Genomic DNA, 26,830 nt, shown 5'->3' with positions numbered 1-26,830 from the left:
GCCATCTAGTGCAGGTGGCAACGGTCTGTTGTGTTTTAACCAAAAAATCGCTTTGTTAAGCAAATCCTGATGAGTTTCAATTTTGCCGTGACTCAATGCAGGGGCCCCAGAGAGAACAGTCACGAATGGAGCGGCTTCGGGGGGTAGATTGATGCAGTGCCTTCTATCAGGTGTGGTCCTGGGTGCTCTATGTGGTACGAGTACGGGGTTTAGAGTAACATTCGGGCCTCTTGGAATGAGTGTAACGAAGGGGGGGTTCCAAAGTTTGATTTTTTCTGCATGCAGTGGGTTTGGACATTTCATAATTGATAGAGGGAGTAGGGCAAATAGGTGCATCAATTTTTTCGGTTGATGAATAGTTCTTTTTTATTGTTTTTTCGATAAGGGTCAACCTGTCCCCAAGATCATTGATTTTTATGATCAAAGGTGAAAAAGCCGAGATTAAAAGTTGCTCAATCTGAGCCAGTAAGTTCTTAGCCGGTGTTAGTGTAATTGAGTTAGAGGGGCACAATGGGGGGCTAATGCACATTTTGTCCACCTCAACATTTGGTAGATTATCATCGTTGGCCTTATTTTTGACCTCAGCATGCTCCCTTTTGCTGGTTGATTCCCGGGACATGGTGTTGGTTTGAGCATGAGTTTTATCGGGGGATAAAGGTACATCAAATAGAGTGCAGTTAAGTTGGTCAGTGTCTGTACCCAATTTAGGAGGGGTCAAGGCTTCCGGTACATACTTTGTGCCACACAGGGCATTCAGCTCCTCCCAAATGGACATGACTAGTGGAAAACACTGCTACATGGGAGTCAATGAACAAATGGAATGGCAGAATTATAGGAAGGTTAAAAATATAGGTACCTCCTCGTCCAAAGAAACCAAGTGGGGTGGCCCGTCCCGTCCTCCGCTGGCCTCTGAGGGCCCACCCTTTGCCCGGGCTTCGCCCGGCTCGCCCCGCGCTGCGGGAGCTGCTAGGCGTTATATATTGACGTCAGCTGCGAGGGCGTCCCAGGTGAGGAGCGCACGGGCTCCTGGTCAGTGGAGTCCCGTGCGCTAGGTGGCAGCAATTCTCCCGAGTTAGGATTCCCCTCCTGGGGCGGCAGATTTCCCCCTCGTCACAGGAGCAGTATGATAGCCCCTCCTTGGGCAGGAGACAGCAGCGTGAGCACCCGCTCGGGCTTGCGATGCGGGACCCGCGCCAGCGGGTTCCGCGAGGTGTGATAAGGCCTGGCTGTCGTGACGTCAGCTGCGAGGGCGTCCCTCCCCTCTGTCCCAGGTGAAGAGCGCACGGGCTCCTGGTCAGTGGAGTCCCGTGCGCTAGGCGGCAGCAATTCTCCCGAGTTAGGATTCCCCTCCTGGGGCGGCAGATTTCCCCCTCGTCACAGGAGCAGTATGATAGCCCCTCCTTGGGCAGGAGACAGCAGCGCGAGCACCCGCTCGGGCTTGCGATGCGGGACCCGCGCCAGCGGGTTCCGCGAGGTGTGATAAGGCCTGGCAGTCGTGACGTCAGCTGAGGGCGTCCCTCCCCTCTGTCCCAGGTGAAGAGCGCACGGGCTCCTGGTCAGTGGAGTCCCGTGCGCTAGGCGGCAGCAATTCTCCCGAGTTAGGATTCCCCTCCTGGGGCGGCAGATTTCCCCCTCGTCACAGGAGCAGTATGATAGCCCCTCCTTGGGCAGGAGACAGCAGCGTGAGCACCCGCGATTAGCAGTCTCTCTCAGACCATATTTGTGTAGCTGTTTTAACTCGAAGCACTCCTGACCCAAGCAGCGGCTTTTGTGGAAACTACAGCGGCACTTTTCAAGGACCCCGCCTACCTCTCGCCGCACCCGCTCCGCGGGTGCCGCATCGTTCGTCTGGACTCCGGGACCCAGCCAGGGGAGTTTGCAGCAGGTGTACCGGGTGAGTGCGGTCAGCGGGGCTGCGAGCGTGCAGGGGACTCCATTTCCCAGGAGTCCCTGCTAGACCGTCTGCCAACTTCCGGTCCGCTCTCCCCGCTGCCGCCCCCCGCCCCCTGCAGTATTTAGGACACCTTCACTCCTCTACCTGTGGGACGCTATTTTAACTCGAAGCACTCCTGACCCAAGCAGCGGCTTTTGTGGAAACTACAGCGGCACTTTTCAAGGACCCCGCCTACCTCTCGCCGCACCCGCTCCGCGGGTGCCGCATCGTTCGTCTGGACTCCGGGACCCAGCCAGGGGAGTTTGCAGCAGGTGTACCGGGTGAGTGCGGTCAGCGGGGCTGCGAGCGTGCAGGGGACTCCATTTCCCAGGAGTCCCTGCTAGACCGTCTGCCAACTTCCGGTCCGCTCTCCCCGCTGCCGCCCCCCGCCCCCTGCAGTATTTAGGACACCTTCACTCCTCTACCTGTGGGACGCTATTTTAACTCGAAGCACTCCTGACCCAAGCAGCGGCTTTTGTGGAAACTACAGCGGCACTTTTCAAGGACCCCGCCTACCTCTCGCCGCACCCGCTCCGCGGGTGCCGCATCGTTCGTCTGGACTCCGGGACCCAGCCAGGGGAGTTTGCAGCAGGTGTACCGGGTGAGTGCGGTCAGCGGGGCTGCGAGCGTGCAGGGGACTCCATTTCCCAGGAGTCCCTGCTAGACCGTCTGCCAACTTCCGGTCCGCTCTCCCCGCTGCCGCCCCCCGCCCCCTGCAGTATTTAGGACACCTTCACTCCTCTACCTGTGGGACGCTATTTTAACTCGAAGCACTCCTGACCCAAGCAGCGGCTTTTGTGGAAACTACAGCGGCACTTTTCAAGGACCCCGCCTACCTCTCGCCGCACCCGCTCCGCGGGTGCCGCATCGTTCGTCTGGACTCCGGGACCCAGCCAGGGGAGTTTGCAGCAGGTGTACCGGGTGAGTGCGGTCAGCGGGGCTGCGAGCGTGCAGGGGACTCCATTTCCCAGGAGTCCCTGCTAGACCGTCTGCCAACTTCCGGTCCGCTCTCCCCGCTGCCGCCCCCCGCCCCCTGCAGTATTTAGGACACCTTCACTCCTCTACCTGTGGGACGCTATTTTAACTCGAAGCACTCCTGACCCAAGCAGCGGCTTTTGTGGAAACTACAGCGGCACTTTTCAAGGACCCCGCCTACCTCTCGCCGCACCCGCTCCGCGGGTGCCGCATCGTTCGTCTGGACTCCGGGACCCAGCCAGGGGAGTTTGCAGCAGGTGTACCGGGTGAGTGCGGTCAGCGGGGCTGCGAGCGTGCAGGGGACTCCATTTCCCAGGAGTCCCTGCTAGACCGTCTGCCAACTTCCGGTCCGCTCTCCCCGCTGCCGCCCCCGCCCCCTGCAGTATTTAGGACACCTTCACTCCTCTACCTGTGGGACGCTATTTTAACTCGAAGCACTCCTGACCCAAGCAGCGGCTTTTGTGGAAACTACAGCGGCACTTTTCAAGGACCCCGCCTACCTCTCGCCGCACCCGCTCCGCGGGTGCCGCATCGTTCGTCTGGACTCCGGGACCCAGCCAGGGGAGTTTGCAGCAGGTGTACCGGGTGAGTGCGGTCAGCGGGGCTGCGAGCGTGCAGGGGACTCCATTTCCCAGGAGTCCCTGCTAGACCGTCTGCCAACTTCCGGTCCGCTCTCCCCGCTGCCGCCCCCCGCCCCCTGCAGTATTTAGGACACCTTCACTCCTCTACCTGTGGGACGCTATTTTAACTCGAAGCACTCCTGACCCAAGCAGCGGCTTTTGTGGAAACTACAGCGGCACTTTTCAAGGACCCCGCCTACCTCTCGCCGCACCCGCTCCGCGGGTGCCGCATCGTTCGTCTGGACTCCGGGACCCAGCCAGGGGAGTTTGCAGCAGGTGTACCGGGTGAGTGCGGTCAGCGGGGCTGCGAGCGTGCAGGGGACTCCATTTCCCAGGAGTCCCTGCTAGACCGTCTGCCAACTTCCGGTCCGCTCTCCCCGCTGCCGCGCCCCCTATTTTTCAATCGGTCACTTATTTATTGCCCCAACACTCCCGCAGCGCGGGACGCAGCCCGGGCGAAGACAGGGCAAAGACTGGGCCGTTTGAGGCCGTTCGAGGACTAAGAGGGCTGGGCTGGGCCACCTCCCCTTGTTTCTAGTTTTAGTATTATTGTAATCTATTTTTATTATAGGGTGGCACATATTACAGTTTTATAGTTGTGTGTATATATATTTATTGACTTGTACCCTGTAGTATGTGTACACGGGGTAGCCGGAGTAAAACCCTTATGGCTGCTAGCAACTCTAATAGGTCCATAGATGATTTCCTGGTCAAAACCAATTTGGCTATAGACCAGGAAATCTGTAAAATGCAGCATAAGGTTTCGCTAGAACTTGATGCCGCACGCAGGCTGTCAGCGCACATTGCCAACACTAAAAAATCTTCTCTGGGGACCATTGCCTCTGCCCGTACTCCTGACCGTTCTGCCAACCTACAACCCTTGCTAACATCGGTTTTGGTTCACCCCGCTCCCCCTATTATTCCCTTACACTCCCCTCCAACCTCCATATCTATCCCAGTAATTCAAAATATTGGCCCTGTTCCTCTGTTTAGTATTCCTGGCCCCCTCCCACCTTCCAAAGCAAGACCAGTACCTAGTCACTGTAATGCAAAAAAAGCGGCAGCACATAAAAAGAAATGCCTTGCGAGAACCTTACAAGCAAGGAAAAAAGCTAGAATAGCAAGGCTTAAGTTTTTTAATAGTAGGCGGGCAATGGGGTCTCCTGTGGTGAAAGATGCTAATTTTAATCCAACGCATAGTGTCTGTAATGGGGTAGATACTTCGGAAATAGCTAGTATGGTGGAAGATGATATTCTTACCATCTCCCCTAGTAAGACTTACTTGAACAACTCGGAGGGTCTGGCTAGCGGTTTCAGGCAGTCAAAGGAGGGTGACAGCGAATTCCTCCAATTAGTCTGGGGAACTCTAAAGCAGTTACTTTCCCCCCTAGAATTAAGGCTCTCTCGCATAGAGAACAACCTCCTTGAGATGGATAAGACCATAGTTACTCTGGCTAGTTTGAGCCTCAAGGAAATGGATGCTAGGCAATTATGTATGATCGCACCTTCACCACAGTCTTTGGAAATAGAACCTGTCCTTCCATCCCCACAACCAGCCCCAACCACCCCTGTGATTCTACCTATTCCTAAACCTATCCCAAAACCCCGTACTACTATTGTAAAAGCTAACGTACCTATCCCTAGCCCAGTGGTACCTAAATTTTTCCCTCCGCACAAAGCAGCTCATAGGCTGAACACAAATACTAGGGCATCAACCAACCATACCCCAAGGCTGCCCTTGACACGCAACCCATCACGCCCGGTTAGTCGCCATAATTTTCGTGGAGGGTTCATAGACCTACCGCCAGAAGCAGGGTCGTATGTTATTATACTGGCCGGTGTTCCTGAGTTGAGCCAAGATTCCCTGGAGAATGACCTCTCCTTAAAAAATAAAGTCATTCACTGGCTGAATTCCAACAAACAGCTCCCCGATCATTTAAGAAGTAGTGTACTTATGGTTCGGAGAGTTCCTTGGATTGGCCGCACCCATAAGTCGATAGCTGGTGATTGCATAGTGGTTTCATTCTCTGATCCCCACACAGCCCAGTATCTTTGTGCATGGCCATCTTCTGAGGCCAATTCTACAATAGTAGTGAGGCCACTTACCTTCTTTTATCCTCCTAGGCAACAATTGGTGAGTGAGAGACCATGGACTACTGTTAGGAATGTTAGTCATCCGACCCATAGTTTTGTTGGACCAAATCAACCTAATTGGTGGCAAGGGTTTCCAACCTCCAATAGGTTTGGATGTTTGGAAGAGGTGGATTGACTTGCAAGGCCTGGACATTCACCACTTCCTAGGTTTCCTCCTTACCAACAGAGACCTCCTTCTCCAAATCTATCCAATGTTGGGTCACCACCGCCTAATAATCCGGGAATAACATTAGGCCCGCTACACATTCCAGCTGTAGCCAACAACGATGCCAAGGGTGTGTTATTGCTTCCATGTGCACCAACTAGGGATTGTACACTAAGAATGATTTCCTGGAATATTGCAGGGTTACGGGGACGCCTGGAGAATGACGATTGGGTCAATTTTATCGACACATATGATATCGTCATTCTTCAAGAAACTTGGTCAACTATTCCATTGTATAGGTTAGGTTATCTGAATTTCTCTAAACCAGCAATTAAGAGCCCCAAGGGTAGGGCCTCTGGTGGTCTTACCATTTGGATAAAAAATACCTTGGGCTTTCATGGTAGGGAAATACTGGTGGAGTGTGCGGACCTTTTATGTATTTCACTGACCAAACCCAATACCACTGACATCCTTTTAGTTGATGTCTATGCTCGTGGTCTTCAGGGTGGGAAAAAACAAGCTGTACTGGACGATCTGGATCTTTTATTTAAGAATCTTGAGACTGACCAGATCGTAATTGTAGCAGGAGATTTGAATACCCCCTTTGAGCCCATCTCCACTTTGGCAGAAGACGTAGGCTCTGAGGAAGACATTGTCTGGGCAATACCTCCACTTACTATTGCAAAGGGTGTCAGGGGCACTGAGGCAGCCCTACATTGGCTGGGCTTTTGCTTAGAATGGGGCCTTAGGGCCACAAATGGGCGTACACGTTCTGATTGCCTTGGGGCCAACACTTTCGATAACGGTTTGTCTTCAAGCCGTATCGATTACATATTGATTAACATACAATTTTGGTCCATTGTACAAGACATGGTGATAGAGTCTCGCCCAGAGAGCGACCATAATCCCCTCTCGCTTGAGGTTCTGGTCCAAGGTATGGGGGCACCCGTTAGGAGCACTAATAGTTTAACATCTGATGTTATTTTGTGCGATAACAGGCGCCGCGTGAAATGGTCCAGGGTGTTGGAGGACCCCACACTTATTTTATTGATTGAAGAAAAGGTACGGGATGTATGGAATAGAATGCTTCTGTTATCTCCAGCTGGCAACCCAGACTCCACAATTACCAACCTGCATGAGGAGTGTTTTTCGACCTTAAAAAATTTACTCACGAAACCATCTAGGTCTGCTAATACCAGAGTACACAAAAAATGGTATAACAAAAAATGTAGAGCCGCCCACTGTGACCTATTAGCTGCCATAAAGGCTAGGAACCTTGATACCATAAGGATAGCAAGGCGATGCTATAAGCGCATCATCCAGGTTGCCAAACGTGAGTGGGATGACTCCTTTTGGCTTGACCTTCTTGGTGCATGCGATTCCCCTAACCCAACCGATTTTTGGCTGATTTTAAGGAGGGGAAAGGATCCTGCTGCCCAGATCCCGGTAAACTATGTTTCTGCTCAATCATGGGTGGATTTTTATACTGCCCAATTTAATGATCCTAATGCTACGGAGGCAATAAAATCTGTTGTCCTACCACAACTAACACTGACAGGAGACAGACTCTTGTTCTCGGAATTAGACACTGCACTTGCCCTTGAGTCAGTCCAGTCGGGCAAAGCCCCTGGTATTGACACTATTCCTGCTGATCTTTTTAAACTTAAACCAGACCTATGGATTCCATACATTACCCTACTGGCAAATAACATAGCTTCAGGGGCCGAGATTCCTTTGTCATGGAAGGGGGCAGAAATTTTGCCAGTACACAAGAAGGGCGACCGCTCCCTCCCCAATAACTATCGGCCCATCAGCTTGATCGACTCAGTTCAGAAAATCGTGTCGAGAATGATCTTGGCAAGAATTCTGGACTGGATCGATTCAAATAATGTACTTTCCCCTATGCAGGCGGGTTTTAGGTTTGGGACAAGCACTGTGGATCAAATTTTTCGGTTTACACTACTTTTTTGGAAGGTGGTCTTGTTGGGCGGCGGTATGCTATTTGCTGCATTCGTCGATCTTAAGTCGGCTTTTGACTTAGTGCCAAGAAAAAAGCTGTGGGAGGCTCTTAATCACATGGGTTTTCCGCCTGATCTTTTGATTTTAGTCCAGCGACTTCATGAGGACAACTACGCCCAGGTTAGGTGGGGCAGTCAGGGGCAGGTGACCAAACGATTTCCAGTACAACGTGGGGTGCGACAAGGCTGTGTCCTTGCCCCCACATTGTTTCTTTTATTCATTAATCAGGTCACACATTTTTTTCTCAACACCCAGTCGGATCCTCCTAAGCTGGGTGGCCGAAAGTACCCCATGTTGATCTTTGCAGATGACACCCTTCTGCTTTCCAAAACAAGAGCTGGACTTCAGGTAGCCTTGAATAGATTCTCTGAGTTTTGCACTTTGAACGACTTGCAAATAAACGCGGACAAAACCAAATTTATGGTTTTTTGCAAGAAAAACCCTCCTAAGTGCACAGTTTCCTTAAATGGAGTCCCCATTGAGCAGGTTATGACCATGACATACCTTGGTGTGACCCTAGACCACCGTCTCACTTGGAATCCCCAAGTGGAAACATCCAAACTTAAATTCAATAGGTTGGCTGGCAGTTTGATTTCCGAACAGAGGAATTCGTTAACTAGGTGCGTTACCCCTGTTCTAAAAATCTATGATGCGAAAATTGTCTCTGCCACCCTTTACGGAGCCGAAGTTTGGGGTCATAAGAATCTTTCTAGTTTGGTAACTGCTCAGAACAGGTTCTTACGGAATCTGGTTAGCCTCCCCCAGTCTACCCCTACTAAACCCCTACTATTGGACCTTGGTTGCAGACCAATCGACGAGATGGCCCAGTATCGGCTGGTGGCCTTTTGGCGCCGCCTCTGGTCCACTCCCGAGCTTGGCCTGTTTACCCAAGAGTTGGAGGAAGTCAAATTGATGTGGGGGGCACAGTCATTACAATGGTTTGGGGTAGTGAAAAATACATTGAACCTAATGGGCCTTCCAGAGCTCTGGTCTAACCCAGGGGGCTCCAGATTTCCTTCCAAACTTGAGTTTAAGGCACTTTTTTGGGCCTGGAGAAAATCTATTCTTGTAAACCAATCATGTGATGTTAATTTAACTGGTTCCTTTCTAGTGCACAAGGCTGTCCCTTCGTTAGAACAGTACTGGGACCTAATTACAAGTGTATTGGATCGAAAACTTTACCACCAGTTTCGAGTTGGCACTTTGCCCATCAACACCTTTAGAGCAAAATGGGACAAGTGTGTGGGAAACAACTGCCCCTGGTGCCCCGATCAGGAAGAAAGTGTGGGTCACTTCTTCTTCGGTTGTCCTATTTATGGAGCACCAAGAAGTAAGTGGTTAAGACCGATTTGCTTGACCCTTAATAGTAGAGGTTATCAGGATGCACTCCTGAAACTACGCACTATTAGATCTGAAACCATAGTGGTATGTGTTGCCAAATTTTTGAAATGGGCATGGCTAATTCGATCCAAAAAATTGGGTATCCCGATATGTTGAAAGATTTCTTTCAGTTACACTCAGTATTCTGTATGTTTTCTCTTAGTGGTATTCACTTTTGTGCATTAATTCACGTCCTATCTGTCTTAGTATACACAGTTATGAAGTATTTTTTAATTGTACTGTGAATGAAATGTGTATATTAATATTGTATTCAAAATGTTTTTTAATATGCATGTATGATTGTATACTGTCTTTTATGAATCTTTTTATTCGAAATAAAGACTTATCGAATCGAATCGTGTAGCTGTAAGGGGGAGTAATACACCTGATGCAGGAATTTGAAATGAATAATTCTAAGATTGCAGTTGGCTGTGAAGCGGCACGTAAATTGGCAGCACCCTGTCCAGACCTCCGGCGCAATAGGAATGCCCATTACAGCTTGCCAGCGTAGGCAAGAGGGATGTTCCTCCTGGTCCAGTTCACGTAAAGAGGCATTATAAAGTTTTGTGATTAGCCCTTTGCGTCCCTCACCCTTCATCAGTACCTGCAGCGCTCGTAAAGTAGTGGGCTCAGCAGAATATTCTGGATATGCCGCACGGACAGCTTGACAAACATAAAGCTACGATCTGTGCCATTCTGCGCCTCATGCAGTGTTCTAAACCGTCCCCACTTGTATAAGTCACCCAACCGAGAGATGCCTGCAACGGCCAGTTCTCGTAAGGCGGGTGCCTCCTGTGCCGCTGAGATATCAGGATGGGAAGCTAAGGGCAGCAGTGGAGCATATAAATAGGATAGTTGTGCCCTTGATGGAAGCATTCGCCATGCCCACGCCGTGCACTGCGTAGGGTTGATCTTGGCCTGCAGACCAACCGATCCCCCCCGAAACGACCACTGCCTGCAACGGGGTAGGAAGCACAGCGTCTGTTTCAATAGCCACATGGGGCTGAAAGCGCTCTGGGAAATGCCAATGATGCGCAAATTGCACTTGAGCGCATAGATAGTAAAAGCGAAGATCAGGAGCCTCAAACCCTCCTCGGTCAAAAGGCTGCACCAACAACTCCCATCTGCATCTAGGTTTCTTACCTCCCCACACAAATGTTAATAGCGCAGATTGAAGAGTGCGGAATAGCGCTATGTACAATTTTTATAGGGATGTTGACAAAGAAATACAATAATTTAGGCAGAAACACAATTTTTACTGCGGCTACCCTATCCACCAGAGAAAGGGGTAGGTGCGACCAACTCACAGCTTGTTCGGAAATGCGTGTAACAGTGCGGCCATAATTCTCAGAGACTACTATATCGGGATCCCTGTGTACCCAGACCCCTAGGTATTTCACGGGGTCGGAAGACCAGGACAATGGGAAGTCCATCTCAATTTCTTTAGTGAGTGCGGTTAGGGGAAACACTACAGATTTGGACCAATTTATCCCTAGGCCTGAAAATCTTTCAAACTTCACATATTCCCTGAGTAACGTAGACAGATGCACAGCGGGTTCGCGGACATATAGCAGCATGTCATCCACATAAAAGGAGACAATCAATGGCCGCTGCCTGAACTGCAGAGCAGCTGATGCGTATTTTTGGCGCAGTTTACATGCAAGGGGCTCCAGGGATAGAGAAGAGATTGGGTGACAGGGGGCACCCCTGCTGTGTTCCTCTCCTGATGGGAAACAGGGATGACACCCATCCGTTAACTCGGACACGGGCAACGGGATCACTGTAGAGTACCTGTGACGGGCGCAGCAGGAATGGGCAACCAGCGTGTCTTGGTTAACTTAGTATTTATTGACTTATACAAGAAATCAGTACACGTCTTTCTCCTTTCCAATGTCCGACGCGGTGAACGGCTCCTATCGGATCTTCTAGGGCAGGGCTTCGTTGAGACAGCTCGACGAGTTCTTTCTCGAGTCCGTCGGGGAAGTACTTCTTTCGTCTCCGTCTTGACTCTCGGAACAAGCAAGATAAGACAGCACTGGGTGAGTGAACTATTCTGTAACATACTATAGCCAGGGAAAAAGGAGTGAGGACACACACAACCCGTGTACTTGCGAGAGTAATGTGAACATGTGATGGACGGTGCTCAGGATGGGAAAACACCGGGACAGTTGTGATGTTGTCTGAGCCATTTTTGAGAGGCATATGGGAGTGCTTCTAGAAACTGTTCTAAATATATACGGTCTAGAATTTCTTCCTTGCTACTGGTTGAGGGAGTTAACCACTTGTCAGCGGCCATCTTTAATCTCACAAATAGTGTTTTTGGATTTTCTCTGGTTGAACCTCTCTCTCTGCGAAACCTCAACCTGTATGCCTCAGGGTCCAGTCCCAAGTGATCTAAGATAATTCTCTTGATATCTACATAGGATGTATCTCCCGTAGGATTTGCCACTTGATATGCGGCCTGGGCTTCGCCTCCTAGTAAGGGGGCTAAGAAAAACGGGCATTTACTTATGGGCCACCCGCATGCTCTGGCGGCCTTTCGAAATTTAGTAAGAAGGAATCGGGATCCTCTCCCGGTTGATATTTCTGTAGAGAAATGGCTGGGGCTCCCTGAGTAATGGGCCTTTCCGTTGTTCCTCCCCTGACCATTGGGTTAACCCATGTTTGTTCTGGCTTCTCTTCTAATGCTTTCTTCAGTATTTCTCTGTCAGCTTGTGCCGAGGTCAGGTGCTGTTCCATCGCCCATTCAAGTCTTTCCTTGCCTTTCACTAACTGATCAACGACGATTTCCATCTTTTCTGCAGAGATGGTTTCTATGCCCGCATTCTCCACCACTGTGACGGGCGCAGCAGGAATGGGCAACCAGCGTGTCTTGGTTAACTTAGTATTTATTGACTTATACAAGAAATCAGTACACGTCTTTCTCCTTTCCAATGTCCGACGCGGTGAACGGCTCCTATCGGATCTTCTAGGGCAGGGCTTCGTTGAGACAGCTCGACGAGTACTTTCTCGAGTCCGTCGGGGAAGTACTTCTTTCGTCTCCGTCTTGACTCTCGGAACAAGCAAGATAAGACAGCACTGGGTGAGTGAACTATTCTGTAACATACTATAGCCAGGGAAAAAGGAGTGAGGACACACACAACCCGTGTACTTGCGAGAGTAATGTGAACAAGTGATGGACGGTGCTCAGGATGGGAAAACACCGGGACAGGGGATACCCAGGTCAATTACTAGGACCGCCCTTCCGCCCGGCCCAACCCCTGATTTTGTACCGTACCTGGGAGAGCCACACACCTCCCCTGGGTGTATGGCTGGGCGACTCGTGGGGTCGTTGGCCTCCTGGCTTTTCCTCGTGAAGGTACGTCGTTCCTCCTCCGGTCTCCGCTTTATCGAGTTTTCTCCAAACTTCTTCTTCCGTATCGCTCCACTCCTCAACTCTTTCCCTCCGGGTGAACAAGCACACTCCCGATTGGCGGTTTCCCGTATAAGACGTTTCCGCGTCTTGGTGTAGTCCCGCCCACTCTTCAGCCGTCTCACAGTTAAAGGGCCAGTATACTGTATCGTGTTCTGGATCTTGTACCTCAATATTGATGTTCTGTAGGGAGCAGAGAGAAGGGGAGGGGGTAGGTGAACGTTGTTGCACTGTCACTGGGTCGAAAATAGGAGTATACGGCAGACCCACACCGTTACACACCTCCCCCTCCGGACACTCACGATCGGTGAGTGGGTGACGGGACAAAAAATCAGCCCCCACATTATCCGAACCCTTCCGATGGTGAATAGAAAACGAATAAGGCTGCAGAGACAAGAACCACCGCAAAACTCTGGCATTGTTCGACCTATTGCGTGCCATCCATAGGAGGGGAGCATGGTCGGTATAGAGGTCAAAGTGGTGTCCCTCGAGATAATATGCCAGTTTATCTACAGCCCACTTGATGGCAAGGCATTCCTTTTCTATCGTAGCGTATTTAAGTTCACGAGGGAACAGCTTCCTGCTGACGTATAGAATTGGATGGTCATGGTTATCTGATCCCATTTGTGAAAGTACTGCGCCAATGCCATAGTCGGAAGCATCTGTGTGGAGAGAAAAGGGACGGGAAAAGTCTGGGGAAGAAAGGACAGGGGCCGTCGTGATGATGGCCTTTAATCTCCGAAATGCCTCGAGCATGTCGCCTGTGGGTTTTATTGGAGAAGATGATTTTCCCACATTTCGGAGAGAATTCGTGAGGGGGGCAGCCAAATGAGCGAAGTGAGGGATAAAACGTCAGTAATATCCGACCAAGCCCAGAAAGGACCTCATTTCCCTACGAGTAGTGGGAAACTGTGTGTCTGCAATAGCACGAACTTTCTCAATCTGGGGCTCAATGAGTCCGTGACCCAGAACATAGCCCAAGTATTTCACTTTCTGAAAAGCCACCTTCGATTTCTTCGCATTAATGGTAAGACCAGCAGATTCCATGGCTTCAAATACTGCGGTCAGATGTCTGAGATGTGTAGGCCAGTCGGGGCTATACACGACAATGTCGTCCAGGTATGCGGATGCAAAGTCAGATAAGCCAGATAAAACAGTGTTCATCAAACGTAGGAACGTGGCCGGCGCTCCGTGCAGCCCGAAAGGCAGAACAGTGAACTCAAAGTGACCCTCCTCAGTGGAGAAAGCAGTCTTCTTCCTATCCTCCGGCCGGAGGGGGACCTGCCAATACCCCTTCGTTAAATCCAGGGTGGTTATATATTTAGAGTCCCTCAATTTCTCAATAAGTTCATCCACTCTGGGAATGGGGTATGCATCAAAGAGTGAAATGTCATTCAGCGCCCTAAAGTCCATGCAGAAACGTCTGCTGCCGTCGGGTTTTGGAACCATCACAATGGGGCTAGACCAGTCACTACTCGATGGCTGTATCACACCCAGCTGTAGCATTTCATTAATCTCCTTTCTGATAGCAGCTCTCCTAGCCTCAGGGACTCGATAAGGCCGAACCCTAACCTTCTTGTCGGGGGGAGTTATTATAGAATGTTCAGCGAGGGACGTTCGCCCAGGAATGGCAGAAAAAATTCTGTCATGTTTCAATAACGTGCACTGGAGCTCATTCAGTTGTTGTGAACTCAATTCATCGTTCGTGAGCAGCTGTTCCCGTGTGGAAGTACTGGATGTGGAAGTGTCCGTCAAATGGACTTCGGACGGGGCCGGGCCTAACCATTTTTTTAATAGATTAATGTGGTATGACTGCTGTTTATGAGCTGCAATTTGTAGTTTATAGCTAGTTTTGCCTATTTTCCCAACCACTTTATAGGGACCCAACCATTCGGCCTTAAATTTTTGGGTGGAGGAGGGTAGAAGAACTAATGCCCACTCGTTAATCTGCAGGTGTCTCCATTTCTTTCCGCGATCATATGCCACCTTTTGGCGATTTTGGCTCGCTTCAAGGTGGGCATACGCCAGATCCCTAAGTTTCCCAATTTTAGATCTGAGGCTTTTGGCGTAGTCTAGTGTCGCCGCCGTCTCCTCCGGAGTTTCATTCTCCCAGGCGTCCCTAGTCATCTCTAGAAGGGAGCGGGGTTGTCTACCGTACAATAACTCAAAAGGCGATATACCCATACTACTCTGTTTTTGGGCCCGTATAGTATACAAAGCTAGCGTCCGTCCGTCTGAGGGTGGTATACAGATGTACGGATCTGGTGGATATCTAACGTGCGACAAATGTCCTTCATGAGCCTCGAGACGAATGGGGTACCCTGATCTGTTAAGATCTCTTTAGGGAATCCCACTCGGCTGAACAACTCAACCATTTTCTCACCAACCTGTTTCGAGTTAGCGGAAGATAAAGGAAAAGCCTCAGGAAACCTTGTGGCGTAGTCGACCACAACCAGTATATGTTGGAAACCTTTTCAGGTTTTTGGCAGTGGACCAATAAGGTCCATGCCGACTCTTTCAAATGGTTTCCCAATGATGGGCAAAGGCTGGAGAGGAACTGCTGTTGGTTTTGTCATGTTCTTTTTTTGGCATATCTCGCACTTACTGCAGTATAACGTGGTATCTTTATATATCCCCGGCCCAAAAAAATGTTTGAGGATGTTGTGTGGTTTTATCGGCCCCTGCATGCCCAGCAATGAGATGGCTGTGGGCAAAAAATAGCATTGATCACGAAAGGAAACAGGCACTAGAAGCTGTGGTGAATTATCCTTTCCGATAAAGCAGCTCGTCTTGCAGTATAAATTTGGGATAATTGTCGTTGTTAGGAGGTGTTTGTTGTGCTTGTTCCCATGCGTTAAAAAGCGTGGGATTATTAGCCTGTGCAAATCTGAAACTCTTGTCTAAGATCCAAGGATCAGGCGAGAGCAGTGCAGGTAAGGGTTCGTTATTCAGGCCTGTGGACCCAAAACCATTTGAGCCACGTTCAGTGTGGTCCAAACTATCTAATTCTTCCAGATCTGGGTTAGCTATGCGTTCGCAAATTAATTGAGCCACGCGATCACCTTTTTTTACTAGAAATGTCTCATTTCCTAGATTGAACAGGACTATTCCCACATTCCCCCGGTAGTCTTCATCAATGACACATGCTCCTACATCGATGAAATGAGTATTGGCCAGACCGGATCGGGGGGCTACTCGACCATAGCAACCGGAGGGTACTAAAATCTGAATGTCTGTTAGTATTAAGTCCTTCCCTTTTGCAGGAACTTCATATACATAAGCACTTTACAAATCATATCCTGCTGCTTTCATAGAACCCCGAGTGGGAGTAGTGGCATGTTCTGAAAGTTTAGCGAACTTTAGTACTAGCGAAATCTGGTTTTTCCCAACTTCTCTAACCTCACTCTGAAACTGCCCCTTTTCGGCGTCTTTCCTGGGAGGTTTAGTTTCCAATGCCTTTCTAAACATCTGTAGGAAACCTGGATTATCGGTTCCGATAATAAGATCTTCTGGTAGAGAGGAAAGTACCCCAACCCTTATAGTATGTGGTCGTCCTGCATCAGGTTCTATGGGGACGTCAGCCATGGGGTACGGTTTGATGTCTCCGTGCACACATCTAATGTTTACTTTGCCCCGTGGAATATATTGTGAGGAAGTTACGTGTTGTGATTGTATGACGGACTGGCGACAGCCGGAGTCTAAGAGAGCATGTACAGAGGACCCATTTACTTTGACACTTACTCTAAAAGAGCTTCCCATTTCGGCCGAATAGAGAACTGCTTTGGGGAGATACCCGACCTCCATGGGTTCTTCATTGTTTCTCCTTTTAGGGCACAATCGGGCTATATGCCCCCAATTCCCGCAATCAAAACACTGCGGTCCGGAAGTTCCTCCATGTTCGGTCCTCCATGTGTGGGGTCGAAGAGGCTCTTTTACTCGAGGTACATTTTTTTCTGGCCTGTTCGCCGACTTGTGAAGTTTCTCCAGCTCCCAGCTATTAATTTTTGGTTGGGCCCTAGCAAACGAGGAGGCCATTTCTACGGCCTGAGTGGTAGTTAAGTTGTGATGTTGTCTGAGCCATTTTTGAGAGGCATATGGGAGTGCTTCTAGAAACTGTTCTAAATATATACGGTCTAGAATTTCTTCCTTGCTACTGGTTGAGGGAGTTAACCACTTGTCAGCGGCCATCTTTAATCTCACAAATAGTGTTTTTGGATTTTCTCTGGTTGAACCTCTCTCTCTGCGAAACCTCAACCTGTATGCCTCAGGGTCCAGTCCCAAGTGATCTAAGATAATTCTCTTGATATCTACATAGGATGTATCTCCCGTAGGATTTGCCACTTGATATGCGGCCTGGGCTTCGCCTCCTAGTAAGGGGGCTAAGAAAAACGGGCATTTACTTATGGGCCACCCGCATGCTCTGGCGGCCTTTCGAAATTTAGTAAGAAGGAATCGGGATCCTCTCCCGGTTGATATTTCTGTAGAGAAATGGCTGGGGCTCCCTGAGTAATGGGCCTTTCCGTTGTTCCTCCCCTGACCATTGGGTTAACCCATGTTTGTTCTGGCTTCTCTTCTAATGCTTTCTTCAGTATTTCTCTGTCAGCTTGTGCCGAGGTCAGGTGCTGTTCCATCGCCCATTCAAGTCTTTCCTTGCCTTTCACTAACTGATCAACGACGATTTCCATCTTTTCTGCAGAGATGGTTTCTATGCCCGCATTCTCCACCACTGTGACGGGCGCAGCAGGAATGGGCAACCAGCGTGTCTTGGTTAACTTAGTATTTATTGACTTATACAAGAAATCAGTACACGTCTTTCTCCTTTCCAATGTCCGACGCGGTGAACGGCTCCTATCGGATCTTCTAGGGCAGGGCTTCGTTGAGACAGCTCGACGAGTTCTTTCTCGAGTCCGTCGGGGAAGTACTTCTTTCGTCTCCGTCTTGACTCTCGGAACAAGCAAGATAAGACAGCACTGGGTGAGTGAACGATTCTGTAACTTATACTATAGCCAGGGAAAAAGGAGTGAGGACACACACAACCCGTGTACTTGCGAGAGTAATGTGAACAAGTGATGGACGGTGCTCAGGATGGGGAAACACCGGGACAGGGGATACCCAGGTCAATTACTAGGACCGCCCTTCCGCCCGGCCCAACCCCTGATTTTGTCCCGTACCTGGGAGAGCCACACACCTCCCCTGGGTGTATGGCTGGGAGACTCGTGGGGTCGTTGGCCTCCTGGCTTTTCCTCGTGAAGGTACGTTGTTCCTCCTCCGGTCTCCGCTTTATCGAGGTTTCTCCAAACTTCTTCTTCCGTATCACTCCTCTTCTCCTCGTCGCTCCACTCCTCAACTCTTTCCCTCCGGGTGAACAAGCACACTCCCGATTGGGGATTTCACGTATAAGACGTTTCCGCATCTTGGTGTAGTGCCGCCCACTCTTCAGCCGTCTCACAGTTAAAAGGCCAGTATACTGTATCGTGTTCTGGATCTTGTACCTCAATATTGATGCTCTGTAGGGAGCAGAGAGAAGGGGAGGGGGTAGGTGAACGTTGTTGCACTGTCACTGGGTCGAAAATAGGAGTATACGGCAGACCCACGCCGTTACAGTACCCTAAGCCACTGTAAAAAGAAAGCAGGAAAGCCCATCCTACTCAATACAGTAAACATGAAAGGCCACTGCAGAGAGTCAAAGGCCTTTGCTGCATCTAGCAGCACGGCCACACTTGGAAATCTGATTCAAAATAGTGCAAAGTCGAAAAAAGGGTGCGTAAGTTATGGGTCATGGAGCGTTCCGTAACAAACCCAGACTGATCCGGCAATATCAATAGAGGAACCAGGGGTTGTAGCCTAATAGCGATCATTTTAGCTAAGATCTTTGCATCGATATTAATGATCGAGAGAGGTCGATACGACCCGCATTGATTTGAGGGCTTTTCCGGTTTTAATAGCGTGACAAGTAATTCCTACTGGGAGGAGGATGGCTGTGTCCCCTTATCATATGCCTCTGCATAAACTGCTAGCAGCCGAGGAGCGAGAACTGCCGCGTATGCCTTATAAAATTTACTGGGCAACCCATCTGGCCCCGCAGCCTTACAAGTTGGTAGGGACATTATGGCCTCCTTAACATCCTCCTCATCATAGGGTTGTACGAGATACTCTTGATGGGCATTTGACAGCCACCCAAGTGCCACATCATCAAGATAATTCATGTATCTCCTCTGTCGGTGGAGACTCTCTAGAGGCGTATAGGCTGGTGTAAAACTGCAAGACGATATCACAGAGATCCGAAGTCGAGTGGCGGGCCACCCCATTTTGTTCAATGAGTTCAGTTATGGTTTCCTGACTACGTGGTTCCGAGAGTTTCTGCGCAAGAGTGCGGCTAGGGCGGCCTCCTTCACCATAATACTGTGCTATCTCACAAATAATGTTTTAATGCCTCGGCTATAGATTGCTTAAAAACAGGATCTTTAAGTTCTGAAGGTTGAAGTCGCCACGCGAAGGGCGGCATCTGATACGCCAGGAGTTGTAGCACAAGGAGGACCGGGGAGTGGTCTGACAGAGTGCGGGCCTCGTGCGACACCGCTACTGTCCAGGGGCAGACCATCTCCAAGACTAGCCAAAAATCAATGCGGGACCAGGACCAGTGCACTGAGGAAGCATATATGCTCTCCCGACCTGCGGGATGGCATGTGTGCCAAACGTCGTGAAAATGGCAAGCCCTAATAACATGTCTGCAGCGCGTTTGGGCCGGATCTCGCTACTGCCAGTTTTATCCATGGTGATATCTAAACACAAGTTAAAATCCCCCCCCCCATATGATTGCCGCCGGAGGAAACAACAATATTCTGCATCACACATCGACATTTACAATCAGTACACTCTCTCCACCTATGCGGCCATGCGCTATCGCAACCCGACCACACTCGTCTGTTTCAGCTCGAATCTCAGTGAAGCGTACACCCTTTTTCCCAAGGGTCAATACACCTCTGGAGTAGGTAGAGAAGGAAGATGAAGCCCGAACACTCGTCCAGAGCATGCCCACTTTGTTCGCCGATTCCCTAGTCAAGTGAGTTTCTTGAAAGAGGGCAACCTGCACTCCCATGCGATCTAAATAGGCAAACACCAATCTGATCTTTTTAGGCGTATTTATGCCACGTACATTCCATGTAAGGAACTTGATTACATTATTCATTATGTAGGGCAGCCATAGGAAGACGCATAAAAAATATTGCTGGTAAGTAACACCCAGGGGTCAATCACATACACTCATATTGTGCGTCCGGGCTATTACGAGCATCGATCTGCCTTTCCCAAACCAAAGCCCTCCAACCCCCACCCACTTCCGCTGCCCCAACATGCCAAAGCCATCCCAATACCCTAGCCAACCACCCACCAACAGCAATACAGGTTTGGGGTACACCCATTCACCTGGGCCACAGAGAGCCGCTAGTCCCCTACGAAATAGGAGGTGACGAGCAGGTCTAATATGCTTTAATGCATACATTTGTCAATGTCAACACACTCTTCCTAAGCTAAGTGCTGAAATATCCCAGATGGTAAAAGCGCTAATGGAGAACATAACGTACAATGCCTCAACTGCGTTTATGAGACGATCTCCATATTAGGGGCTCTCCCACCAAACATTGGCAGTTTAGTCTCATAAAGACTGTAAAAACTAGTTAGGCAACTACATTTGTGTGAAATAGAAAAAAATGTCATGCACATACCAGTGTGTATGTGTGAGATCAATTAGCGCGGTGTCATTAAGCCAAACAGTATATCAGGTGCTGACCAAGAATCAGGTCGGTCACTAAGTTCGAATCAGTTGGTGTATCCCACCGCTACTCCTCCTCATCGGGTGCAGCACCAGATTCACCTCTCCGGTGCTTCAGCTGCTTGGCATGTTCCATCGCGGCCTTCGGGGATGAGAATATCTTGCAGTTGCAGTCCACTCCAATACAGAAACAGGCCGGATACAGCATGGCGTATGGGACCCCCTCAGTTTGTAGAAACTTTTTCACTGTGCCAAATTCACGTCTGGCCGCCTGGACCGCCACCGTGAAATCAGGGAAGAAGGCCAGTGTGTTGCCCTGATGAATGATAGTGCCTTTCTCTCTAGCCATCTGTAGTATAGTGTCACGATCCTGATAGTTCAAGATCCTGGCTATAATGGGACGAGGAGGGCCCCCCCGGGACCGGTCGGGTAGCCAAAGAGCGGTGGACACGTTCCACTATGAACATGTTGGATAATTGATCCGTGCCAAAGATATCCCAGACTAGGCATTCAATATAAGTCTCCATTTTACCCACATTTGTGGACTCCGGCAGCCCGATAATTCGAATGTTGTTGCGCCGAGACCGCGCTTCTAAGTCTTCGTTCTTTGCCTGAATAAGGGCTAAAACGTTCTCCATATTCAAAGTTTTGTCTGTTACTGAACTCAAGCCATCTTCCGTAGCTGATACCCTCTGTTCCACCTCCCCCACGCGCGCGGTCTGCTTCTCAAGCTGGGAGGACATGTGATCCAGGCTATGATTTACCGCAGCCATCGTGCCCTCGGTGGACTGCAAAGTTTGCTGCATGGCCATTAGCGTGGATTCCAGCGTGGGGGGGATATCCGCGTGAGCATCCGCCTCAGAGTCCGATGCGGCCTTTTGCAGAGACTGTGTGGTCTTGCGAGATTCAAAATTGAGGTGCGGCTGTGTTTTGTCGGTTCTCCCCATGACTCCTGATCAGACACCTCAGGTAATTGATATCGGTTCTGGGGTAGTGCAAAGTTCCACAAGCGCAAACCAGTAGGTGTCTGAGGCACAGTTTTGGCCACATAGCCCCTTATGGAATGTCACTGTTGGAGCTGATTGACTCAGTAGGCCCCACAGGTCAGAGGCGCAAGGCAGTGTGCTCTGTGTTGCTTAACCCCCGAAGGTTGCTGCTCCTGCTATCCTTGATGTAGCCAGCTTATACACTGTTTATTAGGCCAGACTAGCTATATCAAAATGCAGGGATTAGTGTTCGATAAGGGGCTCTACTGGCTTTCAGGGCAGGTGATATAGTAGCTGTTTTTTGGGTTTTTTTTATGACCGACCCGGGAGACCAGGGGACTCCAGCAAGGTGGCAGACAGCAGGCCCAGTAATATCTCCCTCCCTGGCCACCGCCGCCTCACTCAAGCTAGGCCGTATGCCCTTTTTATTAGGTCAGTCAAGTTGTATCAGAATACGGAGATTGGCAGCGAGGAAGGGGATCCACTGGCTTCAGGACAGGCGATACAGGGGCTGTTCTTATTACCGGCACAGGAGGCTGGACAACAGGGGGCCCCGATGAGGCGGCCAACTGCAGGCCCAACGATGTCTCCTTGTCTGGTCGCCGCCGCCCAAGCCAGGCCGCACGCCCCGCACCCGCGCCAGCCGCAGCTCGCAGGACGTGGCCCTAGCACACGGCACGATCCCGCCTCCGCAGCCCGAGCCTCAGCCGTACCCCAGCCCCACTCACCGCAACCAGCGCCGATGGGCGCAAGGAACCTCAGCCGACCACAGCGAGCGATTGCTTCACGTAGGGCCTCCCCAGCTGCTGGGGTCAGCTCCCCGAACTCCGTCCGGCACACGCCTCTCGCTCTGACATAGCGGGCAGCTCCACACTCCTCCGGCGCCGGCCTCGTGCGAGCACAGCAGAGCGGACAGCAGTAGCCGCGGGGCGCAGCACCCAGAAGAACAGGGGGTGCTGCACGAAAATTCAGGCTGGATGTCAGGGCCCCACAGTGCAGGAAGGCCTACGACGCAGCGGCAGCCGCCATTTTCTGCACCACGGCATCAGGTCGACACAGGTTTGTCCGACCAACAGTAGCGAGCAGACAGGGCCACAATCACCACCAGTGGACCCAGCGAGGGAGCAGGAAGCCACACAGGTATGCAGCGGGCATGAGGATTACTGGATGCAGAAGATAATGGGCGATTGTGGCTCGGCCCGGCAGAGCCTCACAGCAGTGCGGCCTTCTTTACGGTGCGCCCTCTAGTGCCCCCCATGGGGTGAGAAGTTGTGCCCCTGTGATTTCCCCCTTACCTGTACCTCACCATGTCGTCCTAAAGACAGAGTCCCTCAGCGTCACGAAACCTGAAAGAGAAAGGGAAAAATAACTAAACTGCCCCGCATCACTGTCCCACCTATAGTCAGAGGTGACTGTTTCTTTAAACAGAGAAGCCGGTTCAGGGACGAAAAGAACCAATCCTACAAAGCCCGGTGAGTGTAAATTGCAATGAAGAGGCTGGAAGGGAGAACAGAGAAGGAGGACGCCAACAGCTGGAGAGACAGGTCAGAAGCCTCCAGAAGAGAGGAAATCGCTGCTCGGGACATTGCAGAATAGAGAATAGGCGGACAGCCCAGCAGAGTCGATGTAGACCAGGAGAATCCCGAAGGACCCAATCTCAACAGAAAAGAAGACAAGTCCTGTCCAGAGGAGTTGTGGATTGCCCTGGAGGTTGCTGAATAGCCGCTGCAACTCTGGAGAGTTGCGATGTAGAGTGTGAGTACGCAGGCTAGGAATACTTACCAGGAGACACTCTACACGGGAGATGTTGGTGACGGGCTACTATATTATTTTATTTCTTCTTGTTTCGTTTGTTTTGCGCTTAGCATGCAGAGCACTACCTATCCCTTTCCCAGAAGGCACTTGGGTAGACTATGAAAACCCTGATAACGGATTCCTTATGTTGGAAAACAGGGGCTAAATTAATTGAGGAATCCCTAAATACAGTATCCTCCCTTTACGTTGCCCTAAAGGCTCCCATGACTCTGCAGGGTAAGGAGTCGTCGTGCATACCCTGAATAAAATAGGGAGGTGGGGTATACAGAGGAGACAGGGAGGTTATCTGTCTCTCTTTCAGCTTGTTATATAAACACCCCCTATTTTGTTTCTCTTTGAGTATAATTCATCATGCTTCATCTTCAACCTGAGCACAAAAGGAGATGGCGAAGGGAGATTATTGAATTTATCTAGAATACATACTTACAGCGACTTTCTTTTCCGAGATTCCAGGGTCCTTCCACATCTAAAGACCTAGAGGGAGATAAAGGAAGATGGCAAATACAAGCTTATCATCATTTCATGAAGAGTCCTCACAAAAAATATATATTTGTTTTCACGCGCACTAAACTCAAAATAAAGGTATTGTCGCCAAACATACCAAGCCTCCTGGCTTATACATCCATCCCAGTCTCCTACACGAGGTTACTGCTTATAATTACATTACAATGAGCTCAGCGCTTCTACAGATGCATCAACAATTCAACGTAAACATTTAATAAACACAAATACCAATACATACGAAGGGCTGCAACCTAGCCGCTTAACTGCGGCGGCAATTCCGCCACGGTGCGGGGCAGTTGAGCGGAGTGGGCGGGCCGCGTCAGCCAACGGACGTTCGCAGCACTACGGAGGTAGTGCATGCGACGGCTGATGGCCGACAGAAGCATCGAAGAAGTTATAAAAAGTGCAATTATCAATAAAAACAGTATCTGAATAATAATGATTCTTGGCATCAAATACAGTTTGTGGGAAATAGCAGCACCCTCATATAAAACATTGAGTCATCGACAAAAAACACAACATTTAAGACAAAACATAGTTTGCAGTAATTAACAACACCACAACTTCCCATATACCTTAAATCCATAATAACATCCTATAAAACACACAGGGGCTAAGTGTACCATCTGTATCACGTCCAGTGGTCCAAACGACCAACACCTAAAAAACTGACAGAAAAAATGATGACTTTGTCAAAACTCCCTGCTCCTGGCACATGCTATCTTGTGATTAGGAAAGCTCTGACATTTGTACAGGACTAGATGAGCCTGATAGTCTGTCCATATTGGCTCCGGGACAAAGATAATACCAATAGTACGCAGAAAAAAGGGAATAACCAGAGAACCAAAGGCCCCTCTTGACCAAACACAAGTTACACGTATTCTCCCAGGTCCAAATCTTTTTCCCTAAATGTCTTATTGCACCCTGTATCACAACAGGGCCCAAGCGTACCATCTGTATCATGCCCAGCGGCTCGAGCGTACTGTCTGTCACACCAAGCAGAAAAGTATACATACTGTGTCACGCCCAGCAGAAAAGCGTACCGTCTGCATCACGCCCAGCGGAAAAGCGTACTGTCTGTGTTACGTTCAGCGGTCCAAGTGGCCAGCACCTACTATAAATATATACCTTTCCTAGCATGCTGACAATTGAAAAAGGGTGACTTCCACAGTATTGCCTCAGAGGCTGCCTTACAACTACTCAGCTAAGACTTATAACATAGATAATATGTGTAGGAAAGTAGGATCTGCTTTCATGGCTGCCCCCACTTTTTTGCTAGTGTCTATCTGTTTGTTTGACTAGTCTGACTGTGATCCTGCTAATCAGGACACCATTTTCTCTTCTTCCTCCCTAAATTGGACTTTGGTGAGTGTAGGAGAGTAGGGTCTGCTATCCTATGGTCACCCCAAATTTTTGCTTTTTGCTTCACTGGTTTATGGCTTAATGTGGTTGTGGGCTTGCTAATCAGACCCACAGCCTGCTGTTCTCACTCTAAATTAATGCCAATGCACTTTAGGTGCATTACGAAATTGGAACTGGTTCACCTTATTGGCCCCTGTAACAGTGTACCCAGGGCATAGGTGCTTCCAAGGCTACCAGGGGCTGCAGCACGTATTGTGCCACCCCTGGCCTGGCCTCCATATTTGACACAACTGGCTGATCACTCAGCTGGGGTAAGTCGGTGTAACCACCCCTTACTTAGGTATAGTATGCCTATATCTAACCTAAAATGGACACATATGTTCCTATCAGCCACTCCTATGGAAGGCCTCATCAATCTGGAGGCAGAGTGCTTGGAAATATGTGAGATGGTGCTCTGGCATGAGCTGAGCCTGTCTGCAGCTTTCGGAACCAAGTCCTTTAGCTGTTTCATGATACTGCCATACCATATACTCTTAAGTGCATTATAATCCTCGCGGTTAAATGCTATCTTTGGTTTGGCTTTATCAAAACATGTCGAGTAAGGTGTCATACGAATTGGAATACAACCCCCTCGCCAGTTCTGGCGACGGGGGTAGCATTCCACCCTTCTAGAGGGACACGACATGTACCTAACCTGAACCCCGGTTAAAGTTAAACGTGAGCCTTAGCATCACAAAATGGATGCTGCCACCACAGACACAAGTCTGACCTCCTGCTGCTGGGAGTCCTTCCTGCGAGGGCGGCTTGGACAAAGGGTTTCCTGCCTTGGGAGGTGCTAGCACCACCCCAGACAGGATTTTGTGTATTGGGTAGGACCGGGCTGAATAGAATCAGACATGCCTGGGGCACACAAGGTGTCCCTGTGCATTTGCCAGTTCAAACCGGTGCTGGGGCTTTCCAGCCCCAGTCTTGGCGCGAAGCTGGACAAAGGAAAGGGGGTGTAACCACCCCCCTTCCTGGTCCCACCCAGAGGAGGGACCTAGCAGGTGATCCGGCCCCTAGATTTGGAATAAGAGTAGGAGCTGTGTCCCAAGACTTCAGATCATCCTGAACTCGACTTGAAACTAAGAAGAAAACTGGACTTTGACATTCTGCTGCACAGAAGACTGAAGAGAATCTCCCTTGTGGCCAAGGAGTGACCACCCTGTGAATACAGGCACCAACCAGCAACTCGACGTCTGCTTTGCCGCCGCCTCCCGCCGGAGCCCGAGCCCAGAGCCCGACAAGACCTGGATTCCCAGACATCTCAGAGCCCGGTCCACAGTCCCTGAAAAGAAGAGACCCGTGGAGGCACCGAGAGACGTGGGACCGGACATCTTGGAAGACCCCCGAGAAGCTGACTGCGCAGCACCCGAGGCACCCTCGACGCTGTGCTTTGGGGTTTGAGAAGCCCCGACGCCGAGCAGCATTTGCACCGAAGATCAGCCCCCCAACATCTCCACGATCTGCGTGGGGCCCTTTTGCACTTTGCCACTCGACGCGCCATCCCGGCCACTTGCCACGTGGCTAGCGGCCATCTTGGCGACGAAAACTACAAACTACACCGCTGGTCTGGTTGCTCCAGACTGGCCCTTGCTCCCCTGAAAAGGAGCACCCGCTCTGACCTTGCTGGTCCGAGTGAGAAGCTTGCATTGATTTCTGCGTGGCTTGTATTAGCCAAGGCCTGTTTGCTCCGATCAAGAAGCCGACACCGC

General features: G+C 50.1%; 1 protein-coding gene across 7 annotated transcripts in view; it reads right to left on the bottom strand.

Moving 5' to 3' along the window:
* LOC144770912 (uncharacterized) overlaps nt 1–26,830 on the bottom strand; it is a 347,728-nt gene that overhangs the window by 284,272 nt on the left and 36,626 nt on the right. For 2 of the 7 annotated variants that reach the window (XM_078655722.1, XM_078655727.1), the window contains exons 3-4: nt 23,638–23,684; nt 22,691–22,741 (exon numbers count right to left, since the gene is read on the bottom strand). The exons of 2 other annotated variants lie outside the window; for them this stretch is intronic. Coding sequence is in view for 2 of the 5 variants with exons in the window: in XM_078655721.1 (XP_078511847.1) it covers nt 23,638–23,676 (39 nt within the window). In the remaining 3 variants the exon portion in view is untranslated. Of the gene's footprint in view, nt 1–22,690; nt 22,742–23,633; nt 23,685–26,830 lie in introns of those variants that run through there. 3 more of the 7 variants (XM_078655721.1, XM_078655726.1, XM_078655723.1) reach the window with 2 other exon arrangements.

This window comes from Lissotriton helveticus, chromosome 7, assembly GCF_964261635.1.
Source record: "Lissotriton helveticus chromosome 7, aLisHel1.1, whole genome shotgun sequence".
Classification (NCBI taxonomy): Eukaryota; Metazoa; Chordata; class Amphibia; order Caudata; family Salamandridae; genus Lissotriton; species Lissotriton helveticus.
The sequence above is the reverse complement of the archived record's forward strand: the minus strand, read 5'-3'. Positions and strand labels throughout refer to the sequence as shown.